General features: G+C 38.8%; 1 protein-coding gene across 2 annotated transcripts in view; it reads right to left on the reverse strand.

Annotated features, from left to right (window-relative positions):
* Positions 1-817: 817 nt before the first annotated feature.
* The window catches only part of CACUL1 (CDK2 associated cullin domain 1), a 57395-nt gene continuing 36262 nt past the window's right edge, over positions 818-21950 (reverse strand). For both annotated transcript variants that reach the window (XM_063132736.1, XM_063132735.1), the window contains 5 exons: positions 20505-20607; positions 12909-12998; positions 9273-9411; positions 6511-6554; positions 818-4937 (listed from right to left, as the gene is read on the reverse strand). In XM_063132736.1, the coding sequence (XP_062988806.1) occupies positions 4897-4937; positions 6511-6554; positions 9273-9411; positions 12909-12998; positions 20505-20607 (417 nt within the window). In that variant the 3' untranslated portion in view covers positions 818-4896. The remainder of the gene's footprint in view (positions 4938-6510; positions 6555-9272; positions 9412-12908; positions 12999-20504; positions 20608-21950) is intronic.

Below are 21950 nucleotides of genomic sequence, written 5' to 3' on the forward strand. Positions count from 1 at the left end.
AGGAAAATACATGCGCAAACTACTATGCAGTGAAATGACTAGAACACAACCCCCTTTTGTGATGTTCTAAATATTCACTGCTACTCTGTTACCAGAGCTAATGTAAACTACCATATTTCTTTGATTCTAAGACGCCATCGATTGTAAGACGCACACTAATTTCAGTACCACCAACAGAAAAAAAGCTTTGATTCTAAGAAATAATAAACACACCTGCGATTCTAAGATGCACCCTGTTTTTAGAGATGTTTATATGGGGAAAAAGTGTGTCTTAGAATCAAAGAAATACAGTATCATTATTCTATCAGGCAGACCCAAAAAGAGGGGGCAGGGATGGTGAACATCTCCAGAAATGCAGATCAAAAGATTCTACATACAAAGCACTTTTCTTAGCTCTTGTTCATCCTCAAAAACCAGAGAGATAGGTGACTGTACTATTTTTTAATAATGGAGACTGATTCTGAGAATTTGCTCACGTCCATGCATCGCTCAATTTGAAAAAGCTAGAACTCCCATATCCACAAAGAAATCTCATCACATTTATTTGCAAGCATGAGTGTAACAGATGCGATCCTGCAGACTCAGGTTAACCCAGTGAGCTCCTCTCCAAGTTGATTATTGCAGAAGGGTCCTCCAGAAGGGCAGGTGCCATTTTCCTTAGAACCTTCTGCACTCAGTGTAAGGATTGCCAGCGCTGGAAATGACCAGATGTCCACGCCAATGCCACTATGATTTTGCTCTCGCTCGCTCTCTACTGCCTGATCCAGCATCGTCAGTAAATTCAAATTTTAAAAAATGGCAAACTCAGAACCAAAACTTTTGTCTAAAAATACTTTAATAGAGCAAGTTTCCCAGGAAACAAATTTGATACATAAGATGACACCCAATGCATAAAACTTTGCCATTTAGGTCTCATGTGGAAAAAACACACACACACACAAGTGGCAAATCATCCGATTCACAGAAGCACCACAGCCAAGACCATGCTGCTTTGGTTGAAGTCATGGCTGTAGGGGCCCGCCACACCAATTCACCAAGTTCTGAAGAAAAATGTTTACAGAGTAACCATTGTTTCATATGTTTTGTTGTGTTCTTTCATGCTCAGCTCACAAAGATAAAACCCTTTGAAGATAGGAAAACAAATGATTTCAGCATTAGATGCCAAAACATACAGAAATCTTAATACTAATTTACAACATAATACAACATTTTTTAAAGTTTATTGTTTACAAAAAGTTTTCAGGCTTCCTATTCAGGCAAGATGCTACATAGGGCTAAAACATTTTAAAAGGATGTGTAGAACATTGACCACATTAGAGGAATGCTTTGTCCTAACTGCAGAGAATGACAGTTTTCAAAGGTTATGTCCTATGGCTCAACATTCAATGACACCAATAAAATTATAACTGGAAATAGACACTGTGTTCTACAGATTATTTACAAACTCCAAACCAGTAAAAAGTGAGAAAAGAAAAAGAAAAAAACCAACAAAAGAAGCACATACTAAAAGTTGCACACAACTGAAAATCAAAGGGGTTTAATTTTGAATTGCCGTTCTGTCTGGTAGCAATAATTCTGTTAGTAATAATTATAATGAAATAACAAATTGGAATTTGATTCTAACCTAGTCAGAAGCCAGCCGAAATACAAACTCTTTCCAAAGATAGTCAGGCTCATAGCAAGGCTCCAAGGGATGGAAGCTTAATGGTTATGAGCCAAACATCATGAATACTTCTATGAGTCCTTGTTGTTTGGGCATACCATATGGATAAACGCAAGAGGGTACAAAGGTTAACTATATGGCCTGTCTGGTCAGACAACTATTGCATTATCCAGGCACAATCTTATACAAGCCCCGTAAACTGTAACCTTTCAACTACCGCAAAACCTTCTCAGGGGCTTTATTTGGCGAACCTCCACATGTCTTTGCTATTAGCCTATCTCTAAACCGCAAGACAAAAGGACACCAAAAAGCATAAGACCTCCTGGGAGCAAGCGGGTCCCTGGACATCATTATCAACCTGTTACTCTGAAGTCCCAAAGCAGTTTTCAGAACTCTTGCTCTACACATACATATGAAAGTAACCAGGGGGAGAGTTCTGGTCTTTTACCATCGAGAAGGGTTGGGGTTAGAATAAGAGTTTCTAATCAGTGTTGGGCTTACATAAACTGGGAAAAGCATAGCAGTAGATTTCCTATTTCCAGGTATTCTCCCCTGCTCCCCACCCAGGTGCTCTAGTGGCCCATGGAGCAACTGAAAGCATGGTGTTGCATGTACCTAACACTGCTCTTCACGCTTTCCCAAGCAGATTCAAATAAGGCGCAGCAGTTGTAACTCTGCCATCCTGTGCCGTATAGGTAAAGCTTGCAAGGGCAGAACCTGGAGACATTGCTGCTACATCATTAGGCGTCACCTACATGTTACTAACTACTATCCTTAATCTATTAAAAAAACAAACCCAAGATTTCACAATAGTTAACTAACATTTATACCAAAATCTAATCAGGGATGTTGGCTTTATTTTCTCTTATTTCTTTATTTCTTATATGGTCCCTACTAAAAGATGCACACATTATTTCTTCTTTTCCCTACCCCTTTTCCATATTCAAAAGTATATCCATGAATTGGTGAGAGTGGAAATCATACAAATACATCCATACATTAACCCAAGAATGCATTTGTGTGACCTCCCTACCATGGATACTCAACATAGTCATTTCAACATCAGGATGGCTCCATGTGAACTCTGTCCTCAAGGGCAACTGAGATTAGGTGAATGGGAATACTCTCTTGGAGCATAAGTGAACTATAATTCTAGCAGTATGACTCTATATTCATACATCACAATCAGTGATTGAGAACTCAGTGTGCAAATATATACTTATCGACATAGAATGGGATGACAACTACCCACTGCTTACATTAAGCATCTTCTTGGGGATGAAACCACTACAACTGGCCTTTGGAAATCCACTATTTCTGAAGCAATAAGGACTCTCCCTAGCAGAGTCTGCTCAAAAGCTATACCCTCTTCTCATATTTTCATCATATCTTGTTCAAAACATAAGCCCAGAACAACCAAGGATTTTTTTAAAGTTAATACTGGCGACTCCTGGGGATTACGATTCATTAGAGTGGTCTTTTCCACTTCTGCAAGGAATACTCAATTAATGTATTAAATCAGAGATGGCTTCATTTACAAAGCAAAAGGGCGAGGGGAGGACAACTTATGTAAAAAATAGAACAGATGTTTTGTGCCACACCTACAGGTACATTTTTGTTGAAGTGGTGCATCAATTTTTGTCCAAACTAAGAATCCAGATGTTTCCATTTGTGTCAAAAGGGTTTTGACATGGTATTTTTTGTTCCTCTTGCTAAACCAACTGGCTTTTCAAGTATTATTTTTTATTATTTAATATGTTTTTACATTCACACCATAGACACATCTCTGAGTCCAACTCAATGACATTTTAAAGCGGTGTAGGATTCTCTGTTGGCCATGTAAGCTAAGCGGGGGCATGCAAAAGTTTCCCCTCCACAGCATTCCTTGGGCACAAGACTTACATTAAATACTCATTCAAGCTGGGCTTCTCCTGAGCACTAACTTCTCGGCACAGCTGCATCCAGTTTGGCTTTATTGACTCAGTGGCAAATTCATCCACAGAGGAGAGGATCCCCTAGGTACCTCCACATGCATGGTGCTTCTTCACAAAGAACACATGAAAAAATAGCACCTTGTGATTAGCTTCTGATTCAAGACCAGAAATAGAAAGCCGGGATCCAGATTCATCCCTTATGAAGAAATATTGCTGCAGATAAACTGATACCCATAAGGCAGTGCAAACTACTGCAGATTATTAAAAACTTACGTTCAAGCTTTAACAGAGTTGAGATTTTTTTTTAAAAAAATGTGTGAATTAAATATGCAATTCCACTTGCCTTCTGAAATGGTACAAGCAATGATTGTAAAAAATTGACTTCAAGTACCTTGCTGCCCAGAGGTAAGCTACAAGTACAAGCAAAGTTTCACCCCAAACTCTTAAATCTATCATAGCAGCCCAATACCAAGGTATTCCATGAACTGGTGATTTAAAATCAGAGCAAATATCTCTCTGTACTGCCACAAGCCAATACAGCAGACATGAACGGACAACCTGGCCAAAAATCTCTCGCCAAACCACATGCTGGAATGGCATTCTGTTTTAATTCTCTGCAATCATTAACAGAGCCAACAAAACAGAATCAATGTTTAAATTTGTGTTAATACTTCTTGTGTGAGATGGAGCAAGGAAAAATTAGTTTTCTGAAGCTTATTTTCCTAAATGTAATCAAGGTGAGTAGGAAGATCTTGTAACTTTGCAGCATGTGTAATATAAAGCAGAGGGAGCTGAACTATATCTGGAATGTGAAGAGTCCATTGCATGACACCGACTCTTGGAGGCAAACTGTTTTGCAGAAAGAAATACTGCCATGTGATCAATGTTTATTGAGTAAAAGTTTTGGACAAAACCTAATGGGCACAGACTTTTAACTCCGCAATGTCCACACATTTAAAAAAAAGTGCAAAAGTTTCTTTCAGAGGAAGCTGCTCTTTTTGGCTACCAAGTTTTAGTAAGCAATGGTCTTTTTTAAAAAACAAAAAGGTATATTCCTCACAGGATTGCCAAAGAAGAACTTGTCAAGACTGGTCACATTGTTCCAAGTTAGCCCCAAAATAGCAGCGAACAGACATTTTATTACATGGCAAGAAATAAGTCCAAACTCCTCTTCTAGGTATAGCTTGCATCAAAGAACCTGAGTATCAGTAGAGCTGAATCGAGCCTCAGGATACCCTCCTTTCCAACACCGCTCCAGTGTCCGCTCCTATTGGGAATAAAATACTTCTAGTACAGTCACTATCTGCATCCTCTTGAGCTTGCACATGATGTTGAACCATCTGAAAAAGTCAACAGAAAACTATTTTAATCATCCTCTCTTCTTGCCCCCCACCACACCCGACCTTGCCCAATATTTCTAAAAACACAATATCCCATCCACCCTACTCCGTGTAAACATGGACTAAGAAACTAAAGACACATCTGCCCATGGGCCAAAAAAGGGTACCTAGATTACAGCTGCACCATACATCCCCAAAAGCCATATTGCACAACATACTGCAATAGTTTCATAGGCCAGAGACAGCAAGGACTGCCCATCCAGCTGTTCTGTACAATGGACATCGAAGCTCATTTGGCCACTTTGGTATCTTGGGTTCACTGGTAGCCCACTGAAAATAAATCTGACACACACAAAATGGATCATTTCAACCATCCCGTACGAAGTTAAGCTTAGAACTCTTTGAATAATGTCTTGGCCATGCTTGGAGATCTCACCAAGTGGAGTCATACCCCCATGTCCAAGTGTTGTGGCAGCCTTCCAGATATTTTGGAATATAATATTTTATATGTAAACTTAGAGATTATATTAAGCAGTGTATATGTATATTCAATCATTTAAAAGACCAGAAGATAAGGATTTCTCACCTTGGTCCAAACACCATGCCGGGAAATTGGAATAATGCTGATGCTGTATTTGACGTGACCCATGATCAGTCATGAATTTGCACAATGTCATGCATTGTGCTTATTTGTAACTTACCCTCCATGTACCCACACTTTTTCACTTTTTTTCTGTTAATTTATTTATTTATTTATTTAATTACATTTATATACCGCCCCACAGCCGAAGCTCTCTGGGCGGTTTACAACATTTAAAAATAGTAAACATTAAAAGTATACAATTTAAAAACACACACACACATAAAAACAGTATAAAAACAACAGTATCCATTTAAAAACAACAATTGTGGGGTCCATTAAAAACAAACTTAACGTTGTTAAATGCTGTTAAAATGCTGTTAAAAATGCCTGGGAGAAGAGAAAAGTCTTGACCTGGCGCCGAAAAGATAACAATGTTAACTGCCCTTTCTCCCTTAATCTTTAACCAATCTTCCTGAAATTGTCAGGTTATGTAAAATAGGCATTTTTTCTGGCATGTGCAATTTTCAGGAAGATTAGTGGAACCCTTTTGTTTTTATTAAGGTTATAACAACCCACCCCCTGATTTCCATTTAACCTTATGGAATCCTTATTTTACTAATCACCCTATCAACTGGAGCTGCGACTGTGGCTCCAATAATAAATAAAACAAACCCCAATATTCCTGACCACTGCCCATGTTGAAGTCCCAAACATCTGGAGGGCCCCAGGTAGGGGAAGTCTGTGTTATGGGTTAAATCTACTAGTGATGTTGAGGGAAGTGGTAAGTTGTAAAACTAGTTTTCCATACTAAGTTCTATCGTGAACCTAACCTCCCTCTGCAACTTCTCTGCAATCCAGGTTCCAAGCTGCTATTCTCAATGCACTACAGCTTTTCTCTGCAGCAGCTGGCAAGAAACAGCTGCATGTCTTACTGTACAAAAGAGGGTACCATTGTTAAAATAATTTACTTTGACAGTTTAAGCTACTTACTGTAGGTTAATTCTTCTCCAGCTCTTTTACGTGACTGGTCACCTCTAAAAAAAGGGGGGAAGGAATGAACAAAAGTTAGCATTGAAGCTTGATGTCAGCCTAGACTTCAAAAACCACATAGCTTCAAATATTTTTTAACATCCCCATATAGGCCTTCAAGTGCAGCAATACAGGTCATCCAAGAAAAAAGTGCATCATAAATGAATGCATCCTACAAAAGGACAAGCCCTGGCCCTAGTATTTAGGGCCATTCCTGCATAATCTGTGAGGCAGAATGCCATTTCTGTACAGTCAGATTTTGCCATACACCAGTAATGTTTGAAGCGAGGAACCATATAGGATGGGCAAATGATGCTGTTACTCCTCATGTTAGCACCACATCCCCTTGCAGCTGGTAACACTGGCAGGGGAAGATGTGACATAATCCATCTCAATGATGTCCTCATTTCAAATGAGACCAGTGCAATGTGGGATTTGATGATGAAGTAGCAACAATCCCACCAAAACCATAATGTAAGGTTGGTGTCTATGGCAGCTTCATTCCGGAGGCAGATAGCATCTTCAAGGAGGGAATATTTTCATGGAGATCACAGCAAGGAGGAAAAGGGTATAGAACATGGTCCAAAATCCTGCCATTAGTCACAGTGAGGCAGCCGTCTTCAGAAGCGAAGTTAGAGATACTGTTAAAGGGTAGCCTAACTAACTAGTTTATTAACTATATTCTTACTATCATGAGAATTCCATTAGCCACTTCTGTCTCAGGTGCAGGGTGGATAAAAATCAATGACTTTTTTAAAAATAATAATTAAAAATTGGATTTTTTAATTTAAATTGGATTTTTTTTATTTAAATTGGATTTTTTAATAAAATGCTTTTTGAGGAAAAAAATCTATCTAAAGATAGATTTCTATTTAAGATACATTATAGTCCAAAGTTCATCATGAAATAAGGATTAGTTTTTAATTATGTAGCATGAGTCTGTGTGAATTTTTTGGTAAATGAATTCCATTAATCCATTCACAATGTCATGCTCTTCCAGAGGTTTCTGTAAAATTATTTTTCTCCTTCCAATAAAGTACAGCAGAAAAGTTGTCCAAATATGAATGATTAACCTATTAAACTGGAGACAGTTCACCTCACAATAATTTCATAATTATCTATCTATGATGTGTTTCTAATAGTATAACCAAATCAGTATTTTTTGATACAACTGTAAAACTAATCTGAAAAGTTGCTATTCTAAAAATGAAACCTTCATCTGGTTGTAAATATTAAGATTATAACAGCAAGAATGAGTCTTTGGAAACTCTGAGTTGTGCAAAATATAGCGAGGAAGAGTGCACTTTTGGGAGGGGTGTGTGTCACATGATTAAATCAAGTCTTTCTGAGTAGTGATTTAAATCATGATTTAAATTAAATCCACCCTGCTCAGGTGCCAACTAGTCTAATAGTTTTGATGACCAAAACAACTGCCCTTTTCCATTCTGTGTATCATCAGTGGATGGAGGAACTAAAATATTCTTTTAAGAAGCTTATGAATCATAGTTAAAACTGTTTTCTATTGTAAGTGACCTATAGCACTGCAGACAAATTATGCCCCTGGAATGTTGCCAGCACTAAAAACCAAGCCCAAAGCTTAATCTACCAAGAGTCACTGGGGAAAAGCAATGTAGAAATCTAAATTAAAATCAAACAAGGCACTTAATCAGATTTCAAGATTTAAGTGATAAGGTGTAATTTCAAATATTTTTATTGGCAAGCAAGAAACCTACAGTCATCTGGCAAGGCTGGCAAGAGTTCAAATAAAATCTTTAAAGGAATGTATTTAGAGAGAGAAACTGGAAATAAGGGACCATTTGAGAACACAAACAAGTTACAATTGCCACCTACCCCTCTATCACAACTTTCAAAACAACCCACCTATTGCTCATTTACTTTATACAGAAACTATTGGTCATATTTGGACCATCAAGTAAGTAAGTATGTTTCCTTATTAATACAAAGGGACAGTGCTGTGGCATCTTAGAGATCAGCTAGTATTAAACATGAAATAAAAGTCTTGTGTTAGTAAACTGACTAAAATGATTTTTAAATATATATAAAATAAGGAATTTTGGACAGCAACTGGTGCTGGGCCAATAAGTATGGGGGGAAATGGTATTTTTTTAATGTGTTGTGACATGAAAAAGCCACTGTAGCATAGAATTCAGCTGCATAATTCTTTGATTATGAGGCAAACGGAAACTTCCTTGAAGTAGTTTAAATGGAAAGTTGAAGTGTAGTGTAATAGCTGCAGTAGCAGCAGTCAATTGTTTGAACATTACAGCTCTGGGCAGAATTGTGTTATGCATTTTCAATATTTTGCAATATGCTTAGTTTGTGGTTTTCAGGCACCATATAAATAATATCATTAAATCACTGACATATTTGTAGATGAACTTTTTACTGCTCAGGCCTCCTAATGATAACCCTAACAAGCGTCAGAAATACAATCATTAATTTTTCTACTTTGCACACAGCAGGATGGATTCCCTATCCAGCCCACCAGCTTCTTTCCCTGGCCCTGGCCCATCTCCCAGCAAGGAGAATACTCTTATACTCTAAACAGCAGCCGAATGGAGATAAGAATTTTCCCCTGTTGAGCCCTGAAAATGTTTGTGACATCTATCTAGTGCATAATCTACAGACCCGATCCCCAAACCTTAATATGAGACACATGCTGAAAAATCTCAGATCAAATTTTAAAATGTTAGGGCTATTACCTTGAAAATCCCTCCTGAATAAGTTCTTGTTGAAGTTTCTGGTCTTGAGCAGCATATTCCTCAAGTTCAGCTTCTACAGCAGGAGGGAGGATGTTTGGAATAAATTTAGAAAACAAGGCTGGTGCCATCTGAACCCATTCTGTGTGGAAATGGAAATAGCAATAAATACTCAATTTAAGCAATTTAACAGGTGTTTATTTATTTTATTTACTAGCTGTACCCTGCCACGCGTTGCTGTGGCATTATTTGGATGAAGTAAAGCATTTTGTTTGGTTTTTTAAAAAGGATGTTTTTACGGTGAGGAGGTTAGTGGAAACTCCTGGCAGTTACCTTTCTTCAGAACGTGTAACTGTCACAGGTGTGACATCTATATTCACTCAGCCAATTGTGAGAGAATATGCAAATAGGAGAGGAGGCAGAGGCAGTGGATTGGCCTACTGGTTGGCAATATCACAATGACTTATAAGAGCAAATAGGAGAGAACATGCAAATAGGAGAGAAGGCAGAGGCAGTGGATTGGCCTACTGGTTGGCGATGTCACAATGACTTATAAGAGCAAATAGGAAAGAACATGCAAACAGGAGAGAAGGCAGAGGCAGTGGATTGGTCTACTGGTTGGCGATGTCACAATGACCTATAAGAGCAAATAGGAGAGAACATGCAAATAGGAGAGGAGGCAGAGGCAGTGGATTGGCCTACTGGTTGGTGATGTCACAATGATCAGCAGGACTGGTTTTGAGGAGGCCTATTTCTTCGATTTTAAGACAAACCTCTGACCCCATAGAGAACATAGTTACATAACAACGCTCATGTATTCGAACGCAACGCTGTGTCAAAATTTCAAAGCAATCGGTGAAGAACTTTCGGAGATATAAAAGCATGTTTTTACAGTGAGGTTACTGGAAACTCATGGCAGTTACCTTTCTTCTGAACGTGTAACTGTCACAGGTGTGACATCTATATTCACTCAGCCAATTGCGAGAAAATATGCAAATAGGGGAGGAGGCAGAGGCAGTGGATTGGCCTACTGGTTGGCGATGTCACAATGATCAGCAGGACTGGTTTTGAGGAGGCCTATTTCTTCGATTTTAAGACAAACTTTTGACCCCATAGAGAACATAGTTACATAACAACGCTCGCGTATTCGAACGCAACGCTGTGTCAAAATTTCAAAGCAATCGGTGAAGAACTTTCGGAGATATAAAAGCATGTTTTTACGGTGAGGAGGTTACTGGAAACTCCTGGCAGTTACCTTTCTTCAGAACGTGTAACTGTCACAGGTGTGACATCTATATTCACTCAGCCAATTGCGAGAGAATATGCAAATAGGAGAGGAGGCAGAGGCAGTGGATTGGCCTACTGGTTGGTGATGTCACAATGATCAGCAGGACTGGTTTTGAGGAGGCCTATTTCTTCGATTTTAAGACAAACCTTTGACCCCATAGAAAACATAGTTACATAACAACGCTCACGTATTCAAACGCAACGCTGTGTCAAAATTTCAAAGCAATCGGTGAAGAACTTTCGGAGATATAACGACAGTAACGAACGGTCTTTTTCATTTTTATTTATATAGATTTATTACATTTTTATACCGCCCAATAGCCGAAGCTCTCTGGGTGGTTCACAAAAGGTTTAAGGTTGTCGGTCTCTCACATTTGTACATGCACATTCACACACAAAGCCAGCAGGTTATATGGCAGTTCTATGAAATCCCAGTAACACGCTTTGGCATGAAAAATATATTTACACTTAAGAGTCAAATGTAATATATTAAATGCTTACTAAATGAGAATGCTAAAGCAGATCACCTTGAATCATAGGCTCCAGGTCACTTGACTTAATGAAATATTGGATATTAAATATGCAAGGAGCAAGATGGTGGTTGGCAATACTTTCCTAGTGGGAAGTATTGCAACCCTCCTCTTTAACCTCTATGTAAATGATGTTGAGTTTTTAAGAGGCGTTCAATATTTCCCAGTTAAAATTAGTAGTCAGAAGTTTTCTATCCTTCTATAGGCAGATGATGCTGTGTTGATCTCCTATACCCAAATTGGCCTTCACAGATTGCTGAATCGATTTAGTAATTATTGCAAGAACGAACTTCTCTCCATTAATTACGAAAAGACAAAAACTATATTTGGTAAATCCAAAAAAATCTGCAATTGGCAACTTGATGGGGAACTGTCTGGATAGCAAATATTACCACAAGTGCCATAGAGTTTAATATTTGCATCATGAAATGAATGACTTTGATCTAGGGCTCTGCATGGAACTCCAGTGTCTGGCCCAAAATATATGGTGTAGATGATTTTGTTATGGAGTGTGGCCTACATAAACCTTGGATCAAGGTGTCAACAGGGAAGAGATCAGATATAAGAACTTAAGAAAAGCTATGCTGGACAAGATCAAGGGCCTATCTAGTTCAGTATTCTGGCCACACAGTGCCCAGCCATCAAACAAAAGAACAAATCCTACCGCCAGATTTTCCCTGGACTTTCTTGTCCAACATATTACATAACAACTACCGCTGCACTCTGTGTTTAAGTGATTCAATCAACCTAAATAAGATTGCCCCAGATACAAAGTCAAACAGCTGCTCAAGCTATTTTATTTCCAATGGATTACAAATGTATCAGAATTTCACATGACCTCATTTAAGATCTTTTTGCTCAAAGTCTACTCAGTGTAGGGAGAGAGCAAGAGCACAGCAATACTTTGTAAATATCAAAATGTACAAACTGGTACCACCCTGTCTGTTGAATGAATGCCTTATGAATGTACTTTAATCTTTCTCTTTCTTTTTTATTTTTGCACCGTGGCTACATACATTGAAAGGAAACAATAAGAAGAATGTATGAATTTTAACTACAAATCCTTTAGTATAAAACATCAAAAGATCACTTTACTATGGGATAAGTTATCTTATGTTACAGCAGAAATCTTTTCTGTCACTACTATTTCACCAGAGGAAAATATCTGACAAACTGCAGAAATATGATCACTTTTTAAATTTACAATGGTAGGGTGTGCGTGTGTGTATAAAATCGATCTTGTTGAACCTGGGAGATTTACCACGTGGATTTGAGGCAAGCCTCAACCATAGTCCCAGTCTGGTAAAACAGAGAATAAGATGGCACATTTCACAGGAGAGATTTGAGAGGGGAAATAAGAGTTCAGATGCATTTATTGGGCATACTATATAACAAGAATAAATCACATCCTCCTAAAGCAGATTAAAACCCTAATACCAATCTCAACAGACAAGGTTGCACGTTTAAGCCCAATATGTAATTATTTGTTTTACTCTCATGGGTGACCTAAAAATATTTTTAAATGAGTAAAATAAAATAAAATTACTAATGCTCCACTTGCATTGTATTTTGCATCATTAAGCAAGCATAACTACTGACCAACTCCAGAACTTAACTGAAGTACATGTACTGGACTCTGATTTTAAGATTTGGTGCAGCAGAACATAATACATGGACTTGCAACATATATCTAATATCTTTAAGGAATTATATGATGTTTCAACATGTAATGCACTCAAGTTCTGACACACAAAGTAACAGGTCTGCAGAACATTTGGTACAACAATATAAATTATAGACCATATAGAAAAGGATAATTTACCTGGCCTCAGCATATACAATCCTTTGACAACATTTGCCATCGTGGAAGGGTTTATCCAAAAAGGCGTAGACTGGGCTTCTAAAAGTAAAGCTGACATGAGACGAGAAATTCATTTACAAATTCATCTTATGCCAAATATTGATTTGTCTAATATTTAAGGTTTTGTAGCATGGACTAATACAAACAAAATTTTGTTGTTCTAGTCTACCAAGTGGTTCTACTCTAATCAACTCAGCATAATCTTATTCTTCAAGATTTGCAAAAAAACTTTCAATTTATTTCTGCAGATATTTGTCTTTCTAAATACTAGTGCTATATTTTGGGGATATTGTTTTCCCAAAGCAGATATGCAATTTTCCACATATTTGCAATTTTAACAATTTCCAAATAACTATCATGCACTATTGATCACTTGCACATTGCTCCCCAATCAAAAAGATAAATCCTAAGCAATATAATTTCAATCAGAATAGCAGTTGTGTATCACAACATCAAGTGCTCCCCTCCTCTGTAGCACCAATTCATTAATACAATTAACAACCCTGTTATTTGGGACTTTTATCTCCCAAAAATCAGAGGTGAGCAACACCCCCCATCATTTTTTTCTGTCCCTGAGTACCCATACTGCCACTGCTGCACCATTGAATTGCTCCCTGGTTTCATGGTTTGTAGTGACAGCTAGAAAAAAAAGTCATATTTCTGCTTTGAAAAAAGGCATGCAGGGTTATGTTCCTAAGAATTCAACAAATTTCTTGGCAAACTGCTTTTAATTACTTGCAATCATCTAAAGTGGGGGAAGGGAGAAGATGGATAAGGCAAGCTGTTTCCCACAGGTGAGAGAGAAGATGGAGGTAGCTGTTATTGACTTTCCAAGCTTTTTGGAAGCAAAGTGATGGCCTTAATGCAGCAACTACAGGCATGTAGCTTCCACAAGACTGAATTGCATTACATTGCTTCAAAGAATCAGCCATGAACCGGAGTGTGAGGAGCACACTATAGTAATCTAAAAAGCATCATAGCCTACAAAGGATATCCAAGTGAATTCCCTTAACAAAGTATCTTGGGGAAGGGACAAACTTACATTTACAGGTGCACTGACCATCCTGCTGTGTGCAGTGGACATCCTGATCAAGCCTGTCTAATTTGTTGAGGGTACTATTACAAGAACAGGCCCCGCATACCCCAGTACTGTGCTGGAAGGGGACCACTGGAACCTGAAGGACTGAACTACTAGGTTTGTTTATATGTGTTAATGAGGGAAACTTCTGAATAAACAACTCTCATGCTCACAATAAGAGGACCCCCCCCCAAAAAAGGAACTTAAATCGAAATAGTTTAAATTAATGTAGAACACAAAAGGAGCCTCTCAACAGTATTAATAGCCTGTCCAAATGTACTTTTCCAGAGGAGAATATGAGTAGCAAGAATTGTAACACTCCTTGTACCCTGGAGAGTTCAAAAACTACAGGAGGGTATCAGGCATCTAAGCAAGTTAATACTAGACTCTGGTGTTATGTTGAAACCATAACATCACAGGTGGAAAAAGCAATCTCCAAGTTGTGCCTGACATTGATGAGGTCAATTTTAAACTGATTGGTTTCATGCAAACACCTAGCTAATTGCAATCTTTTATAACAAACTTTTTGCTATATACATAATTTATGTCCAAACTACAAATACATTTTCTCTATTAACATGCTCCAACTGGCCTTGTGCTGTGTTACCCCCACCCCCACCATGGGGTTCATTCCATGTCACAACAGCAGGAAACGTTAAAATCACTGCACATGTTTTCAGTGCCAAAGTATTACTATTGCAGCACTTCCTATTTATTTCCCTTTAATTGATTTCAGCTCCCTGTGGTTTTAGGTAAAGTTACCATGAGCAGAGAATGCCAACTCTGCCAGCAACCAGCCCAGTGATAGTTAACCATTAACAATTCATTTCAAATCATCATTTATCAACTTCTGAGACTTAATTCATGAAATTAAGGCCATGGCTAGACAAGGGGGTTGTACAGCGACAATCTCACGATTTTATGAGCACGAGATTGTCGCCCTGGTCTACTCACGGCGCATGACTTCGTGGCTACCATTTTTATTTTTTGGGTGAAGGAGTGAACGAGCGCTCATGCAAAAAACCGTATTTTTGTACCCCCGATGGGCACAGAGGAAGAGCCAGGACAACCCATGAGGGAGCTCGCAAGGAGCCGGGACAACCTGCAACACCCACCCACACGTTCCACGATCTCAGGATCATCCCGAGACCACAGAAAAAGGGGGCTAGAAGGGTAGGGCCATATCCCGGGGAAAGGGAGGGATCATCCCTCCCTGCTCCCAGGATCCCCTGTGTGTCATGTGAAAGCACAGGGACGATCCCAGGGATAAGACCTCGTCTAGCCATGGCCTAAGAGAACAGGTCCAGGGTTTGCCTTTTGTATACTTATTTCACTATCATAACAAGTTTCACAAGACCATTAAGTTATCTGGAAATTCCTTATCAACATGCCACTATGGGCGACAAACACAGGAAGAATTCTATCGACTTAAGAAATCTGTCAGAATAGTAGAATACATGAAGCTGCCTTATATTACAGAGTCAGTTCACTGATCCATCTTGCTCAGTAACGCCTACTTTGTCTGGTAACAGCTCTCCATGATCTTTCTCATCACCTGATAGCCAAGACTGTTTAACTGCAGATGCTGTGGAATGAACTTGGAACCTTCTGCTTGCAAGGTATGTGCTCCGCTACTGACCTGTCCCCTCTTCCAAGTGAATGAAATCACAAATGCTCATCTTTAGCAATTTGAACTTTATGCCAAGTGACAAATATGACTTCTGCTGACTGGGATACGGGTTCAGAGAGTTTGTGCACAACCACTAGGCAAGTGTGTAGAGAACAGAAGGGCACAGTGTAGAAGTCAAAACCTTTGGAATATATTGAGACTCCTTTCAGTTCCAGCTTCAACTAAACTGGAGACAATACATGCTAAATTAAGTGTAATGATAAAGGCAGATGCTCTCAAGTTAGCCTTGCTACTTTGGTTAAATCTTATTTTCAACCAGGCATCTGAATTTACACTAGCTACAGATGAGACGGGCTCAACTTCATGGAAGCAAAAGATCCTCCTGATCATTTTGAAAATGGGCTTTTCTTAATATTCCTAAACCATGACAGAGCCAAGTTTGTATTGTTACAATAGCGGAGGATTATTGAGAGGCAGTCTCAAATAGCCAAGATTGAATGTTGCACATCTAAAAATGTGTAGGCCTATTTAACTCCTTCGCACCATTTATTTCTAAAGCACTTGGTTGACAATAGCTTTTTCTTGGACACAATTAAATGTCCTTTCCTCATCAGACTGGGAAGGACTTCACAAGGGTATCCCTAAGGACAGTGTTGTTTGCTTTTACAATTCTTTTTGCTCTGAAAGTGTTACTCATTTTGTCCTTGACTGCAGTATTTTAACATGTTGGTTGTTTTATTATGGTTTTAACTTTTGTGAACCGCCCAGAGAGCTTTGGCTATTGGGCGGTATAGAAATGTAATAAATAAATAAATAAATAAAAATATTTATCATGATCTTGAGGTGTATTTTCCCTTGTTGGATTCTGTGAATGGGACATCTTCCCTTGCACAAACGTGTTTTAACTGTTTGATGCCAATAAATATGTAATGTTTAGAACAGCAAAATTCCTTGTGTTAGCCCTCCAGTTTAGCACAAGAGCTAAAGAAGAGATGTGAAACAACATTAGGATATTTTTCTTCCTGCAGTGCTAATGTACATTCCTTGGTAGTATTAATGTATGGTGCATTATGGCTAATAACTACATTACAATAAAACTGTCTATGACTTTGGGATACAAGAGATATGAGAAAAGAGTGAACTGACAGGCACGTTGATGGGAGTGAATGAGACAGTCTAATTACTGAAGTTTGAGAGCTTCCCTAGCGTTGCCAAAATGGACTTGACTATAAATCAAGTCCATTTAGGGTGGATTCCTGCATTGAGCAGGGGGTTGGACTCAATGGCCTTATAGGCCCCTTCCAACTCTACTATTCTATGAGTCTATGATAATGCCCAACACCAAGGATGCTATTTCGTTTGTGCCAGGATACATGCAGTAAGCCATAGTGTTTCCTGCTTTCTTGGTGGCATCCACTCTCCACCTATGAGTTAAAGTGGTTGTATACATTTATATGGCTCCACTTTATGTACACATGAGGGCCTGTTATGAAAAATACAGGTATGCACTTGTCTTTGCATCCTGTTTAATAAAGCAGGGGTGGGCAGAAAGTAGATCTCCAGATGTTTCAGACTGCAACTCTCAGCATTCCTGACCACTGGCCATCCTGCAAGGGTTTCTGGGATCTGAAGTCCAAAACATCTGGAGATCTATCGCCTGCCCACCCCTATTGTAAAGCATACTCAAAACTGGTAATTCCTAAAGGTAATAGCTTGCTGCTGAACCAAGATTGGAAGAGTACAGGGTGTCTTACCATTCATTAGGCAAGTCTGAGCTAAGCGGGTTTGAAAACTGAAAAAGCATCACTATAATATCTGTATTGGAATGCAAGTTGCTGGGATGAAAGGCCTATTCACACAACTTATGCAGCCATTACTTTCATCCCCTTATAGACACACATGATATATGCATGCTATTACAAAACTAAGTCTAGGATTCCAAGAGTCCCATGGACAAGCAGAAACAGCCAATGCTTGTATACAGATGTGTGGAAGGGTGGGGTGGGGAGGATATCAACTCTCTTTTCTGAATGTAGCGCCTCACAGCGTATCAAAGGCTTTTGTGAAAGGCTCTGCAATATCCAGAAACCACAAAGGGTAGCAGTGGCGAGTCCAGAAAAGCATTGTGCAGGTGTGGAACACTGCACATTGCCCTTTTGCTGCCAGTCCAACAGTTTAACCCCTTGCATTTATTCTTTTAATGCTCCTTTTCAATAAGACAGAATATGTCCGTAGCATCCCAGCCTTTTATGATGATAATCCCATATTATATGCACAAAAAGTTTATAGTAATCTTTGTAAGCCACTCTGGGAGCCTTTTTTGGATGAAAAGTGGGATACAATTTATTTTTTATTTTATTTTATTTATTACATTTTTATACCACCCAATAGCCGAAGCTCTCTGGGCGGTTCACAAATGCTCTAAATAAATAAGTAATATTCTAATAGCTGTTGATACACCTAACTCCATGAATTTGACAAATATGCAGCTAATGCTACCTAACCAATGGCTGCTATGACATCTCATGACAGTAACTTTCGTAAGAATCAGCTCTGTGAAGAAATACTGTCTTCTGAATCTACTGCCAAACAATTTAATTCAATGATCCAGAGTTCTTGTATTATGAGAGAGGAAAACGTTATCTGTCTTTCCCCAGACCGTGCATAAATTTAATTCTTGTCTAAATTTTCTAAACTATAAGGTCTTAAAACTTCAGCCTTTTTTCACAGGGAAGGTGCTCCAACTCCATCATCCCAGAAAGTCCCTTGTAGTTTCCGTAATGTTTCTAGTATTGCCATTTTATATTTATTTATTTATTAAATTTATATACCAACCCATAGCTGAAGCTCTCTGGGCGGTTTACAAAAGTTAAAAAAAAGTTGACATTAAAAAGTATACAAAATTTAAAACCATCAAAAAATATAAAAACAACAGTATACAGTATCCATTTTCTACAACAACAGTTCTGGGGTCCATTAAAAAACAAACAAACTTAGCATATGTTGTTAAATGCTGTTAAATGCCTGGGAGAAGAGAAAGGTCTAGACCTGGCGCCGAAAAGATAACAATGTTGGCACCAGGCGAGCCTCATTGGGGAGATAATTCGATAATTGGGGGGGGGGCACCACTGAAAAGGCCCTCTCCCTTGTTGCCATCCTCCGAGCTTCCCTTTTATAGATTTTTTGTGAACCGCCCAGAGAGCTCCGGCTATTGGGCGGTATAGAAATGTAATAAATAAATAAATAAATAAATAGATTTCAATTACACTGAAAAGCAACAAATATGATTACAGCTTGATTTTTAACAATGATCTTTGAACTTAAATGATACCTTCAAACTACTGTCTATTCATATGTCAGAAGCATGAATCAGCCTAACTAAAATTATATGGTGTGCAAAAAAGTAATATTTTTGTTATATTGGTTGCAAATAAACACACTGTGCTGAAGCATTTAACAAAAATGTAAAATACTGCTGAAAAGGTAATGCTGTTGGTGTTAATTCAGTTAGGAGTTTGAAGGGGGAGGTCATTTTAGAACGTTTGCCTCCCTTTTATTGACAATAAAAACATTTAATCCAGTTACCTTGATATAAGTGCATGCTGTTATGCTATTTAAATAGCAGAAATGATTTTGATACAAATATTGCTTATTGGACCAAACTAGATTTAGGATGTGCTGATATTGTAGCAGAAATGCATTTGTTATAATGGAAACCAATCAACAAATTCAGAAAAAGTACATGAGACAGCCTTCCTGAAAGCAGGTGAAAGAAACAACATGTTTAATGCTTAATTTAACATGTTTAATACACATGCAAAAATGTAGTTTTACATGCATTCCTTATATGTAAAAAGCCTGCATTTCAGGCAAGATCCCAGCTCTTCCTTCCCAAGAACTAACTTACTACATAGGAAAGCACTCAAATATAGACTCTGAAGAGATACAGAGAAGTGTACCACAACCTTCTTCACCCAATACAGGGTGCAATTCAGTGCCATAAGACGTGTTGAAGGCCACTTGCTCAGATGGCTTTAAATGGGGATTAGATTCATGGAAGATAAATCTATTAATGGTTACTGGTTATGATAGCTCTAGGGATTTTTCAAGTTCACAGGCAGTATGCCGCTGGATGAGTTGCTGGCAAGCAACAGGAGAAAGCTATTGCTTTCATGGCCTGACTGAGCTTCTCAAAAGCATCTGGTAAGCCACTGTGGGAAACAGGTTGCTAGACTACAGGCCTTTGCTCTGATCCAGCAGGGCTCATCTTAAGTTCACAAGCTTTTTTTTAGCATCGAGAACAGCTTTGTACTGTTCTGTAGGCTATCAATCACATGGCTTGCAGCTGCACCTTCACAAAAACAAGCCACTGCGAAAGCTGGCAACATTATTTCATGGAAATGTCTGAAGGATGGGATTTCCTCTATGAAATCCAATAGCTAAACAAACTATTACAATGGAGGCTAAAATCAACACAGAAATGTTCTTATTTTATTACTTTTGAAAGTTCCCAAGCAGAGATTGTTGCACTTTTGTCAATGTCAGCATTGACATCTCTGAAGAGGACCACTGGCATTTAAAGCAAAGGCAATGTAAAAGGTAACAGAACACTAGATGTTGTGGAAAGAACAAATCATGAACTCAGGTAGGTACAAAGGTGATCAAACTGTAGCAGAACATAATACTGGCAAAGATATGCACTTCATACGCCTCCTCAGTCAATTACTGTATTTAATGAAATAAATGCTCAAGTTAACATCCACACTTCAGCATTTTGTAACTTCACAACATAAGAGAATCAAATTACTCTTGTACTTAAAAAAAAAGGAAGCCTCAAAACTTTACTTACGCATCAGGCTGTAAATGTGCTTTTCCGCAACATGTTCCGTAAACAGTTTTATAAGGTCATTTCTTAAGTCTCGGTTAAGCTTGGTTTCTATGTAAAACTTATTCTGAAAGAGAGAGAGATTGAGAATAGGTTAAGTATTTTGGAATTATAGCAATACAAGGAAAGAACTGTGACCATAAAACATCATTATTCAGCATTCTCGTCCCTACTCCGTCTCACCATCGGAAAACATTAGTTTGCTGTGTAAAAGCACAAACGAATAATGAAGCAAATACAAGCAAGGGGGAAAAAAAGTTGGAGGGAGGCAGTGGGCTATTTCTAAAGAGATGCTGGACTCAATTAATCCAGATATGGATCGGGTGTAGTTATTGAGCAGTGAGGAAAATGCATTCTGTTATGCTCTTTATTATTCCATCACATGTTACTGGATGATGTATTTCTTACCCGCCTCTCCCTCTGGATCGAGGTGGGGAACAACATCAAATACAAAAATACTATAAAATACATAAAACTGATTACTATGAAAATCAGCAATCCAACTCTGCCCTCTCTTACCATGCAACAGGGGCACAACCCACAACCCACAGCCTTGCAGGTTGGCCTCTCATGCCCTGTTGAGCAGCCCTTTCAAGATCCCCTGGCACTGAAAAAACAGAAAACCAACAACCACCCACTGCTGCCAAAGAAACATAGCATGGTATAATGGCGGCACTGAACCAGGACTGAGGTCAAGGGGAAGGGGCTATCTCCTTCCTCCCCCACAACTCAGGTCTCATCTACACCAAGCAGGATATTCCACTATGAAAGCGGTATGGAAGTGGTATATAAAAGGCAAGAGCCACAATACTGCTTTATAGCAGTATTGAAGTGCACTGCAGGATCTACACTACTGCTTTATAGTGGTACCAAAGGGCACTGACAACTTTTGGGGCCCATGACACAGCTACACCAAGCAGGATATAACACTCTGAAAGTGGTATGAAAGCGGTACATGGTATGTGTCATGGGCCCCAACAGTTGTCAGTGTACTTCAATACCACTATAAAGCAGTAGCGTGGCTCTTGTGCCTTTTATTTTCTGCTTTCATACCACTTCCATAGTGGAATGTCCTGCTTGGTGTAGATAAGCCCCCAGAAGCAGCCTGAATCTCTGCTTTACCAATGGTAATTGGGGCAGCAAAGCAATAATGCCTCCTCCCCTCCCCCAGGAATCCAGATCACTTCTTGGCCACATGTCAGTGTGGGAAAACTTATCGGATAAACTAGATGTTCATGAATACAGGTAACAGAATCTTATATGATTGTGGCAGCATTGCTCCACCACCACCCTTTAGATTCTGTAGGCTCAGGACTTTTTTCCAGTATAGGTATTGCAACCCATTTTACCCCAATGCCCTTTAAAATCTAGAATTTCTTTCAATTCAATATGGAGGGCGTTCTTCCACTC

The sequence above is a fragment of the Elgaria multicarinata genome, chromosome 8 (genome assembly GCF_023053635.1).
Source record: "Elgaria multicarinata webbii isolate HBS135686 ecotype San Diego chromosome 8, rElgMul1.1.pri, whole genome shotgun sequence".
Classification (NCBI taxonomy): domain Eukaryota; kingdom Metazoa; phylum Chordata; class Lepidosauria; order Squamata; family Anguidae; genus Elgaria; species Elgaria multicarinata.